This window comes from Colletotrichum orchidophilum (genome assembly GCF_001831195.1).
Source record: "Colletotrichum orchidophilum strain IMI 309357 chromosome Unknown Scaffold_247.1, whole genome shotgun sequence".
Taxonomy (NCBI): Eukaryota; Fungi; Ascomycota; class Sordariomycetes; order Glomerellales; family Glomerellaceae; genus Colletotrichum; species Colletotrichum orchidophilum.
In genome coordinates this window covers 810-12,911 of record NW_019173203.1, presented here as the reverse complement: position 1 = coordinate 12,911, position 12,102 = coordinate 810, and the positions used below count along the sequence as shown (strand labels likewise).

The 12,102-nt window shown below is 51.2% G+C and overlaps 2 protein-coding genes across 2 annotated transcripts; one reads left to right on the top strand and one right to left on the bottom strand.

Moving 5' to 3' along the window:
- Nucleotides 1-4,735: 4,735 nt before the first annotated feature.
- On the bottom strand, nt 4,736-6,256 carry CORC01_14170 (uncharacterized protein; the record flags this gene model as incomplete). Its single annotated transcript, XM_022625781.1, has 1 exon — nt 4,736-6,256. The coding sequence occupies one exon, from the start codon at nt 6,254-6,256 to the stop codon at nt 4,736-4,738; it is 1,521 nt and encodes a 506-aa protein (XP_022467708.1).
- Nucleotides 6,257-9,826: 3,570 nt separating this feature from the next.
- On the top strand, nt 9,827-11,901 carry CORC01_14169 (amino acid permease; the record flags this gene model as incomplete). Its single annotated transcript, XM_022625780.1, has 6 exons — nt 9,827-10,100; nt 10,158-10,213; nt 10,267-10,443; nt 10,515-10,707; nt 10,758-11,572; nt 11,641-11,901. The coding sequence occupies 6 exons, from the start codon at nt 9,827-9,829 to the stop codon at nt 11,899-11,901; spliced, it is 1,776 nt and encodes a 591-aa protein (XP_022467707.1).
- Between the last annotated feature and the right edge of the window lie 201 nt (nt 11,902-12,102).

Sequence of the window (12,102 nt, the reverse complement as noted above, 5' to 3'; positions counted from 1 at the left end):
TTCCCGTTGGGCGGCCAGGGGGGGGGACAGGGCTAGATCGATCTATCTGTCCATCTGCCCTGCCCGTCTTGCTGACGAATTTGAATCTGTAAATTCCGTAATGGCCAGCTGGCGCGCTGTGAGTTGGCTCTGTTCCTCTGCGTGCTTCTTGGTTCTCCTTTTTTTTTCCCTGTTTCCTCTTCGACAAAGTGTCACCTGTGTGATCTTACTGGTGTTTTTCTCGTCGTCGCCGCCCGCGCGCCTTTGAATACGCTCACGCAGCATCGCTGATGCCGGGCGTCTTATCTGCGCCTACTTTAAACGCCTTCCATCCCCGAGGCGTGTGCGTGTTTGGCGACGATGTATGGTCGGTATAGGGGAAACCACCACTACCACCACTACATCCGGAACCTGGGTGTATGATTTGCTGGCCCTTTTGCACACGCCTGTGACTCACACCTGGTTTTCCACCCGAGTCCCCCGTTCACCACTCTCCCTCTCTCTCTCTACGTTGCTCGCTTTCACTACCCTCCCCCCCCTTCCCCCCCCTTAGGCTAGCACGCAGCCTCTCAGAGGACAATCTGGATCGTGCGGCTTGTCAGGGATGGAAAGAGGCTGTGCAACCCGGAGAATGGTTGGTTGTGATTGGTTCTAGTTGTTCCCGGGAGTTGCGGGTGGTTGGGTAGAGTTTCCCGGGTGTACACAAGATGTTGCCACTCTTCTGGGGATTCGGGCGAGAGGTTGCTTTGGGGGCCAGGCACCGAGCACGATGACGATGCTGATTCCGTTGCCTTGGGATGGTTGGATGGGGTGCAGGGAAGATCAAAGAATCGATGGGAGCGAATCGTTTTGGCGAAGCTTCCTTCTTCGGGGGCGGGTTATGTTTCCCAGGGTTTGTGTAGGCAGCAATCCGCGAGTATCAGCGAATGGAATCCGAGATTGTACTTCCCATGGCTTGTATGGAAGATTGGGACTCTGGCTCGGAGTCTAGATAGACCAAATGTATGACGCCGTGATACAAAGGTTGGAATTGTAAGAGGTTGATACTCCGATGCTCGTGACTGCTATGAGTCTTATATCTTCACATGCCTCACGTTCTTGGTGAATCCCGAGTCATCCTGACCAGTGCCCAGCCGCCTCAACCTTCCAAACGGAAGCATCAGCGTTGTAGGGAGCTTTTATTGACATCTCACGAAACACAACTTTTCCAAACATGTGCCGTGGCCAGGACTTGTAACCGATAACCGCACACCCTCTATATCATCGAGATGTCCATCCATATGTGATACGATCAAAGTAAAATACGATTGGTGCATTCAGCAATGGGATATCAAAGACTGTAAACAGTGTCCACGCACTGGGCTGTCGTGAACTCGAGACCCTGAGCGTTTAATAGGTCAAAGTTACGAGCTGGGCGATGTCACCGGTATACCGGCTGGTCAACGAAACGCAATTCGATGCCTGGAGAAGGCGAAGGTCAAAAAACCGTAGATAGTTGAAGCTGTGATCACGAGTCTGAGGAAGATGACTCCTCGTGGTTCAGGTTACATGCTAGAAGAGGCCTCCGATGCGGCGAATCCTTGCGAAGAATGGCTTCCAAAGCTCTCTGCGTGCCCGAGCATGTGACTGGGTCGAAACTACCTTGCCGTGGCTTATGATGAATGGTGATGTAGTCCGCATTTTTGTGTACAGAATGACTCACGGCGATGATTGAATCTGGTACGATGTTTCAGTTCATCTACCTCGTACAACTTTCTTGCGAGAATGACCTGTTAAGGCTTGACTATCTAGGACCTGGGAGTTGAAGGGTTTGTTTGTGAATTAGGCAGGGAACGGAAAACATGCTTGATTGGAGGTATCAGAAAAGGTGAGCTGTTGATAACTTTACTGTCCGAAAGAAGAATTACACTGAGATAACATCTAGATAGTTTCGTCGTCGGTTTGGTTTCCGTCGTTGCCTGACTTGTTGCCACCTTCTCTCCCGCCTCTGTCGTCCTCATCACCTCGATTACGCCACTCATTCTTTTCATTTCGGTCACCGCATCCGTCCCGTGCCGTTGAGTGCAAAGATTCCGGCAGGTTCTCATCTGTCAAATATCCAGCCTCAGGTCCGATACCAAGCGCCTGCGGAGACTAAAATGTAGTATTTGGTCCGATATGCAGCCTGGACAACTTTCCAAATTACAATTACTTCTATCCAAAGAATACCACCTACTTTGTAGCACACCCAATTATACAGGCGTTTCGAGGTTTGAGGCAGCCGTTGAGAGATCTGTTTGACACCCTGGTTGACTTCTCAGTACTCGCCTAAAAGAGGGCTTTCTTAAAGACGAGCGCAGAGAGAACTGACTTCAGTCTTTCATCGTTAGGGGCAAAGGGGTTCTTTGTGGTAAGTCCTAAATCAAAGGGTCGTTTACAAAGAGTCATGATCTAATGACGCTCTCCAGTCCCCACAAGGTGTACGACCCTTCTCCTGACTTGTGTAGTCAAAATTGAGACTTAATGGCTCTTGGCTGGAAACTGCCACATTCATGGGAGAGTATTCAAGATCCAACGAGGTTCGCAGAGCTGCTCTGACAACTCTCTCAAGGCTCTACCTCTAAGCAGGAGATTGAGCAGAGATCAATCAACATGCGGATAGTAAGACAGCGTGGACGACAAGCAAGTAGACCGATTCAAAGATCCCGAGTTCTTGGAGACTTCAAAGGGCTATCAGGAGAAGACTGCCACGAATCAGAGATAATCCACAATCAAAACGTAATTCAACATCCTACACACAGGCCTAATGCAGACAGGCGGAGCGAGCAAATGGCACCGCAATGAGTTCACGACGGGCACAGATGCCGGCGAATTTGATACCTCTCCATGTCTCTATTCACAAGCCAATATCAGATCCAATTGATCATGTTCGACAAGGCGTGGCCGAGAGTCGACCTCCAACGTCAAAACTACCGGCAAATGACAAAAAAGCAACTCTGGTCCAGCTAATGACACCACAATAGCAAAAGATTGCGTCGAGGGGGAATCGAACCCCCGGCTCCCCGACGCTGCTTCATGGCAACGGAGAATTTTACCACTAAACCATCGACGCTGATTGAAAGCTGATGAGCTGTGATGGGAGGGTAGGTCGAATTGTGCGTTTGAGTAGGGACGTGGTGCAGGTTAGTGGGTAGTGGTTAGATTGGAAAGGGTTTTGGGACCCTGATGTGTGTGGAGCATCCCCCGGCGCCGGCGCCGGCGCACAGGGGTTAGGGCCGCTTTCGATGCTCCTACATTCAATTCTATCTGCGACTTCCTGTGAAATCTCTCAGTGTTCGTTTGGCTAAAGCCTGGATTTAGTTCTCAAAGGTGCTGTATGAGCTACAGTCCCATGAGTGTTGGGGGGATGCCAGAGCGCATTCTGCCCTGCCTCTGTATTCAGCCACTGGTACCCGCGGCTTTCGGCCCCGGATCCGCGTCTCCGCGGTGGTTTATCAGTCGGAAGCAAGTCAGTGATGCTTGAGAGGAACATGGGAATTGCGCTCGGCGATTTTCACGATATACACTCAAAAGCCTCCCTCTTGTTGGAAACAGGTTGAGATTTTCGCTGGGACAAGGACGGTACTCATGTATGATATTGACGAACAAGCATCGATCGCCTTCAACACTAAAATGATTTATTGTGGTCATTCGATTCCAACCTCATTTTTTCGTAACACTCTGACTTATAAGCGTTTAATGCCGCCTACTGAGCGCTTAGTGTTTCTTTCCAATCGACGCTGGCTCTCGTCTTTGGCGTCGCACCATTAGGTTGGGCCCAAGGAACCGATAAATGATACACTGGCTCCAAATCAACCGGCGCAAGCTGCAAGTTGTAGCTGGAGCTTCCCGCCTTCCATTCTTACAGATTCGGCTCCGAGATTGTTGTAGTGTCTACGCGTTACGCAGTGTCGTACACCTCCAGGTTCCAAGTATGTAGAGCGATACCGCTAAGCTACCTCATAGTGTATGGGGTTTTCAGCCACCAAAAAGTTCCCAACTGTATGGTACATGGCGATAGCAAAAAAGGCGGCTGTTTTTTTTTTTTTTTTTTGGATAGCCGCGTCTGTTCTGGTGTACCAGGAACCGGTGCGCAAATTCGGAAACACTTCGTCCTACACCCATTCTAATTGAAAACTGCCACGAATTATTTTCTGTTAGGTAACAATACCAATTCAAATTCACCTTCACCAACTCCCCTATATTAACATGCGCCTATGCTAACTAGCGTTCTCATACTTACTTGAGCTACTTTAGTAATGAGGAATCTGGCATAGCAGTGCGGCTGCCAAACAGGATTATTGAACCCTCGAAGCTATTTTCACCTACGGAACAGAATCTTCCAGTTACGTATGCAAGGTTTTAAACTGAAGTGGAAGGAGTTCTGCATTGGTAAGAGTATTTGCTGACTGGAGCGGGGAGTCGTTAAAGAGCTTGACCTAACGAGGTCTGCTATCAAGCGAAGCACCATGAGTTGATGGATGTCCATAAGACTGAAGGTATTGAAGATTGTGATATGAGAGAGGGAGCAAAGAGAGAGCTCACGAAAAGCAAATCTTCCCAAGAAAGAAGAACAGGACAGTCTTTGAAGATTCAATAGCAGTATATCCTGTATGGAGGTCTCATCAAGCCCCGGAACTCCTCCCGCCCACCCGGTCGGGGCCAAGTAACCAGCAAAGTTCAACGTCGAGAGCCACTAGCTTCAGGAAACAATATAAAGCACGTAGAAACCACCTCACTAGAACGCGGCGTCTCCATAATTTCCTTCTTCCCCCTCGGAACCCAGACTTGGGTCTATATAAGGATGAGCTGAGTCCAGCAATGCCTCATCTAGCCGACTCAACAGCTTCTCATTTGATAATTCCAGTAACTCGGATAAGTCGGAGGGGTCAGATGGCGAGGAGTCGGAGCCGAGACTACTTACGGAGGCCACAGTTGGATTGGGAGAGGACTTTTGTGCCAAAGAACACTGGTTCTCCAAAGGATTAGAAGGGAAAGGCTGATTGAAGTGCTGCAAGGGCATCGTGGACCTAGCCTGACCACCACCGGGATTATACTTCCGCATGTTCTGCTGATATATATACTGCTGAGACATGACTTGTTGCACCTCATCTTGGAACCTGCTGTTCTGATACATGCCGTTGTTTTGCATGGCCTGCTGAGGCTTGACCTGCTGAGGCTTGGCTTGTTGAGGCACGGCGATCTCATTTGCCTTGCCCTTGCGGGAGGCTTGCGGACCGTGAAAGCTGCAACGATGCCGTGAGCGTGACAATGAAGTCTGAAATGACTTAATCGCTTGCTGAAGCCGCCGAACATTATCGCCGCGTATCTTCAAGTCTTCAACCAAGGTCTCCGGGGGTGCTTTGGCTAACCGACTCAAACCGAGGTCCTTTGGGTTCAGCCTGATGATGCACTGTGCCAGCCACTGAGCGGGATTTCCGCACGACTGGCCCATGAGCGGCGAGAACGTGGGAAGAGTTGCGTCGGGCATCTTGATGGACGCCTCGAGATCCAAGAGCTTGCACGTCACTGGCGTGACGCGGTCCATTGTGCCCGTAGAAGCCCCGTTGTGACTCCAGAGAGCCCGCGCCACCTCGAGCCAGAAACCTGGGGGAAGAGCCACGTCTTGGTCATTGTGCTCGTGGTAGATGTCGATGATACACTCGACTAATTCCACCAGGGCATTAATGTGGATCGATCTTTCGTAGAGCTTGCCTCCCATCCGGAACTTGTGCTTCACACTGGCCGCTCTGCCGCAGATGGTCCACAGCAACCGGTGCTCCTTGCCGCGGAAACATGTCTTGGTATAGTGATTCCCTGTCCAAGATCGTAGAAGCATCTCGATGCAGCGTTTCCCGTCTAGGCTGAGCCCTTCGTTCTCGCATTCGTCGACCCAAAGACGCTGGAAGATCAAGTCGAAGATGTGCTCCGAGAAATCCTTGATTCTATGGCCCGGAACATCGTGATCGAATTCCATGTTCTGGAGGAGATATTCAAGCATACTCGCCGAACATTTCTCGGTGACTGCGAACATCAGAATTGGTTCTTCCGCTCCTTCGGAGCAACAAGACTTGAAGAGGCTGATGTGCATGTTGAAGGGGCAGGGTGTAATGAGTATTTGCCGCAGCTGGTGCTGTTGGCTTTCCCAGAGCTCTACATCTTTGTCTCCGACACATATTCTTCCCAGCGTCTGGATGAGACTGCGAATTTCATTCAATCGACAACCGTTCTCGTGAGTATACTTGCACACGTGGGCCATCTTTTCAAGCGGTATGCTGGCTAAGTTGCTGGAGGAACTCGAGGCTGATGATTCGCTGTACGAATTAAGTGTCACTGTGTAAGAGAATCTTGAGAATAGTCAGTATCACATGGAACCATGGGAATTGATGAAGGTAACTAACAGGTAGGATGGTATTGCTCGTTGGAAGTATTGGAGGCCGAAGCAGACGCCACTTGTCGAATGATGGAAGAAGACAATGAGCTGCTGGTAGGAATTCAGGTGCCTGAAGGAACCAGGTAGGATGGGTCTTTAAGAGAAGAAAGAGAATGATCAAGCATAGAATGAAGCGATTCATACCGTTCGTGGGATTGACCGGAACCTATCTCCGAAACACAAACTTTTGAGCAATCTCCGGTGGCTGCTTGAAAGTGTAAGGTTTGCTTCTGACCTTTTGCTTCTCAAGGTCAGAATCGCTCAAATAATTGGTATAATTTCATCGATGGACAAAAACGGAAGCCTTAGGGCGTGCTTTACTTATACACTGCTCACAATTTTCGAACTAGGAGACCATGATGACAGTTATGGACGGTGTGCGGGAGGTTTCGGTTGTATGTCATTAATGATACAAGGACGAAAGAAAATAAAAGGAAAACAAGCAAAAAGTGCTTAAGATTTCGGAGAATTCCTTGTATTGTCTCCGACATGCAACTCTGGGCGTTGCGAGGTCAGCCGTAGAAGCGAAGAAAGCCAATAGGTATATCGTGACTTGCGGTTGGCGTCGAACACCCCCACAACATCACAATCACCAAAATCAGCAAAAAAACATACAACACCAGGTATTCGCTGGTCGTCACCGACCCAACTACTAATCCGGCCCTCATTAGCTTATCTATGGGAGAGCGGACGGGATCCCGAGTTTTCCAATGGGTATGGTCGTATGTGATAGTTCTGCGAGGGTAAGACGATTATATGCTAACAGTTTACAAGGGAATTGTGTCTGGATGTAAGCAGAGGTGAATGTGGACATGAGTCAAGTTTGATAGAATTTGAACGCTTTCATGAGAGATACACCATGAGTCGCTGTCTAAAAGTGCCTGGATCATGTGAACCATCTTGCGGTTGCTCCTTGGCTCCGCTCACGGCGAGTGTCGGCCGGAAACTCGTTTCAACTAGATAGAACATCATGAGATGCGTGGCGTTCCTGTTCCGGCGACGGTTTGATGCTGGCCGATCAGTACGGATAAGGGAGGTGAACAAGGTGGTATCACCGGTGTGGCATGGCGTGTTCGATGGGCGTTGGTCAACAGGTCGCGTGCTGCCTGGGTGTGCTGGGATCGGATGAGGATGTGCTTGAGGGTGATCTAGGTGCGGGGAAAATCAGCCTCTCTCGTACCCCAATGACGTGTGGCTGGCGTGCCGAGACAACGACACCTCCTCGAGAAGGCTCGCTCAGGAGTCCTTTAAGACCAAGTAGGCAACGCAGCCTCTCGAATGAAGAAGGTCGCAAGGCTCGAGAGCGGCTATGAGACATGGCGAATTGAATCTAGGAGATAGACGAAGGTTCGCCATGGATTTTTAACAGGAGCTATTGATCCGAGTCTGCGAACGTGGCCCACAAGCCATCAGTCACGGTGATTTCAGATGGTCAAGCAATGATATGTTCGGACGGTCGGTTCACCACTGGATCTTGGTGCTTTCTAGTGCCTTCGGTGCGTCTTGGAATGGAGTCTTGGGGCCGTGTCTTTGGCAGGTGGAAAGGCGGGCGCTCAAGAGTATTGCTTCGGGGGCTTATCTAGCCGTGGCGAGGATGCCAACATCGATAATACAACTTGGCAGGTGCTTGGTACCAGTGGTGAAGTGTTGATAGAAGTACAAAAATTTGCCAATCTATTGGCGATGGTTGGCATTTCTCGGCTGGCGAGTGAGACGGCGCGCATTTGTGGATTGCGCAGCGTTTGTCTCTGGGCAGCTGGTGGGGGGGAAAAGAGAGGGCAGACGGTTTTGCTTTGGTGCTGTTTGGGGGCAGCCGTGGGAGTTCCGGGGAAGTAGCGGTCGTGTACCCACTCCCGGGGGGGGGGGGGGGCGGTTGTTCATTCATTTGAATTTGCGAATACGTAATCGCATGTGTGATATCTGTACCGCCATCTTCAACGCTGACTGGCCTGATGCCGATGTTTTTGGTTCGGCCAAGGGCTCGGCAGGCGTACCAAGTCTGCAACCGCAAATGAGAGGCATTCGCAGAGTAGTGAAGTGAAGCATGGGTGGATGAGGACCGGAGACATGGAGTGACAGGCGATTGATGTGGCTAATGCCTTTCGGGGTGGTTTCGTTTCAGCGTTTGCCGTTACTCTTCTTCTTGCGACGTGCGCATGCCTAGGTACCATGTCTTGAATAAATTGAGCTATTGACGATGAAATGCCGTTGTCGGTCATCGCTGGTGCCATGGGCGGCGGGTGGGCTCAAGTACGGCCGGCAGTTGCTTGGCAGGAGACGCAGTTGTCAGACGGAAGTCAATCCGGGACAGGACCTGGAGCCATATGGCTGCATTCGCCGTGGGACTGAATCGAATTTGTAGGCATGAGAGAGGCACAGCTGATAGAAGACAACAGCAGACAGGGGGCGGGAGATAAAGACAGTGGGACGGCGAGGTGCCGACTGGATCCTTCATCGCACCTGCTTCGCGTCTGTCATGTTCTTTCCAAGCCGCCCGCCTCCCAGATCCTCCCTGTCCCATGTTCCACGGCTGCCTTACCTTACCTTACCTAGGGCACTTCCGAGGTCCCGCATCTCTCTGCCAAGATCGACGCCCCCCCGCCGCCTCTAGAAGGCGGAGAACGAGCTTCTATGCATCTGCCCGGGCGGGCTCCGCTGCTAATGGCATGCTACGACTGCGGTACATACATGATACAGGTATCTGCCTCTCGTGATGCTCCCTCTTCCTCCTACCGAGATGCCATGTCATTCCTGTCTTCTCGTCCACGCCAGCCGCCAACAATACCCATGCCAATCAGCCTTTGATCTCTCCAGTCGCCGCCCCAAAAGACAAGCTTCCAAGACTCTAATCGATGAATCAGCAATTTCTCAATTATAACCTTTCCTGGAACTTCGACTTGCACCTTCTCTTGTCGTCCAGCACCCGGTCTGCTTCACTCCACTTCCCCAAGACTTGGCCTTCCTCTGGCCCTTGGCACACACCCAGCTTACTCTCTCGGGTTTGTCCATCCCTCCTCTACGGCCTATCACTCGTCGATTAACGCCGTCGACTTGCGTCTGCGTTGCCCTGCTTCCGCCCGCATCCCTTCGCCGCAGATAACTATGTCCAGAAGTAGCTTCTTGGCGGGACAAGGCGACGCCGGACAGGACGTGAGGGCAGTGGAGACCATGCTGGTGTAGGATGGACGATGAGGTTAGGTAGTATTCTTCTCTGAGCGATCGACCGTACCTTCTTTTTAACTCACAGCGTTCCCCCTCCACCACGATCGACTTTCTCCTCCTCTTGCGCTTCACCACTCGTCTACTACTTCAGGCTCACCTGATTCTCTCTCTTGCACTTGGTACCCCTGGCCATCCAATCCCGTAATTCGATTCACAGCGGGTTACTCTCCCTCAATGGCGACCGAAAAGGACGTCCATGATGGTGTCTCGACGCCCGAGACTACCCAAGTCCAACCCGAAAGTCGTACTGAAGGTCATGCTATCCAGGACAAGACCGGGAATGTCATTGGGGAGGGCCACCTCAGCCATGGAGGTGCAGTTCGTGACCAGGACTTTTACACTCGCAATGGACTCAACTTCGAGTCGTTCAAGCGCCGAGACTACGGAGTTGGCATAGTTGAGCTCGACCGTACCATGAAGACCCGTCACTTGCACATGATTGCCATTGGTATGGACGAAAGCCCCAACAGCATGTGAATCTTTATTAACATTCTCGTCCGGCCAGGTGGTTCGATTGGTGCCGGTTTCTTCGTCGGCTCTGGAGGCGCTCTGGCTACCGGTGTTCGTTCCAGCACCGCTCGCATACACTCGCATGTCGTACTGACAGAACGCAGGGCCCTGGGTCAATTCTTCTCGACTTCTCAATCATTGGAATCATGATGTTCAATGTTGTTTACGCTCTTGGTGAACTAGCTGTCATGTATCCTGTGTCGGGTGGTTTCTACGTCTACTCAACTCGGTTTATTGACCCCTCTTGGGGCTTCGCTATGGGATGGAATTACGTCTTCCAGGTAGGCCGCTTTGTTTTCAAAGCCGCATGAGCCTTGAGGAAATCTCGACATATCTTACTGACGAGTCGCAGTGGGCTATTGTTTTACCACTCGAGTTGACGGTATGTGGTTTGACAATCAACTATTGGGACGGCGCCAGGAACATCAGTCTCGCTGTTTGGATCACCATTTTCTGGGCTGCAATTACCTTCATCAACATCTTTGGGACTCTGGGATACGCTGAGGAAGAATTCTGGTCGTCCCTTCTGAAGCTATCGGCTATCGGTAGGCTAACACTTGTTGTGGTATTTTCGAAGTACTTACACCTGTTACAGTTATCTTCATGATTGTGGCACTGATACTCGTGTGTGGCGGTGGCCCTGCTGGTGGTCGCTATGACGAGTACTGGGGTGCGCGCTATTGGTACGACCCTGGCGCGTTCAAGAACGGATTCAAAGGCTTTTGCGCGGTCTTCGTTACTGCTGCGTTCTCTTTTGCTGGTACCGAGCTCGTCGGCTTGGCCGCTGCCGAATCCAGCAACCCCTTGAAGTCTTTGCCAGGTGCCATCAAGCAGGTCTTCTGGCGTATCACTTTGTTTTATATCCTCGGTCTCTTCTTCGTTGGCCTCCTCATCAGCTCCAACGACGAGAACATTCTTGGCGCCGATAACCCTTACGCTGACGGCACATCGCCATTCGTCCTGGCGGCCAAGTACGCTGGACTAAACGGCTACGATCACTTCATGAACTCAATCATCTTGGTGTCGGTCCTTTCACTGGGAGTTTCGTGCGTCTATGGTGGCTCCCGCACTCTGACGGCTCTTGCGCAACAGGGCTACGCCCCCAAGATCTTCACCTACGTCGACAAGTCTGGTCGCCCTCTACCCTCTGTTGCTGTCCACCTTGTCTGCGGCGCCCTTGCCTACATCAACTTGGACGCCAACGGCGAGACGGTCTTCAACTGGCTTCTTGCCATGTCAGCACTGGCTGCCCTGTTCACTTGGGGATCCATCTGCTTGGCTCACATTCGATTCCGCAAGGCCTGGGCCTACCATGGACACACCGTTGACGAGATCCCTTTTCAGGCTGCTTTTGGTGTTGCCGGATCCTGGGTCGGCCTGATTCTCTGCATCCTTGTTCTCATTGCTCAGGTAAGCTTTGATGCTCGCGAACGTTGTCTTCCAAACCTTCTTTGTACATCAATTAACCACGAACGCAGCTCTTTGTCGCAATCGCACCCGCTGGACAGGGTAGCGAGCTCAATGATGCCGCTGGATTCTTCGAGGCTATGGTTACTGTACCTGTCATCATCGTCTTTTGGATCATTGGCTTTGCCTGGAAGCGCACCGGCTGGCTCCGTACCCACCAAATGGACGTGGATACCGGACGTCGTGAGCTGGACTGGGAGGAGATGAATCGCTACAAGGCCGAGGTTGCTTCCTGGTCTACATGGAAGCGCTTGTACAACAGGTTCTTTTAGATCTCTCCTCGCGCTACACTCAATGTGTTTGACTTCGACAGCGGAGTGGAAGCTCTTGGAGCTCGAAACATCTGGGAGAATCTTAGCGAAGTTCTAATTATGTAACATGTACTTGGATTCCACAGTCTAAGGTATCACTCCGCCTATTCCGAATTCCTCATGTAAACGAAGTAGTTCAGATGGCCTTCTTGAAGTTCAACC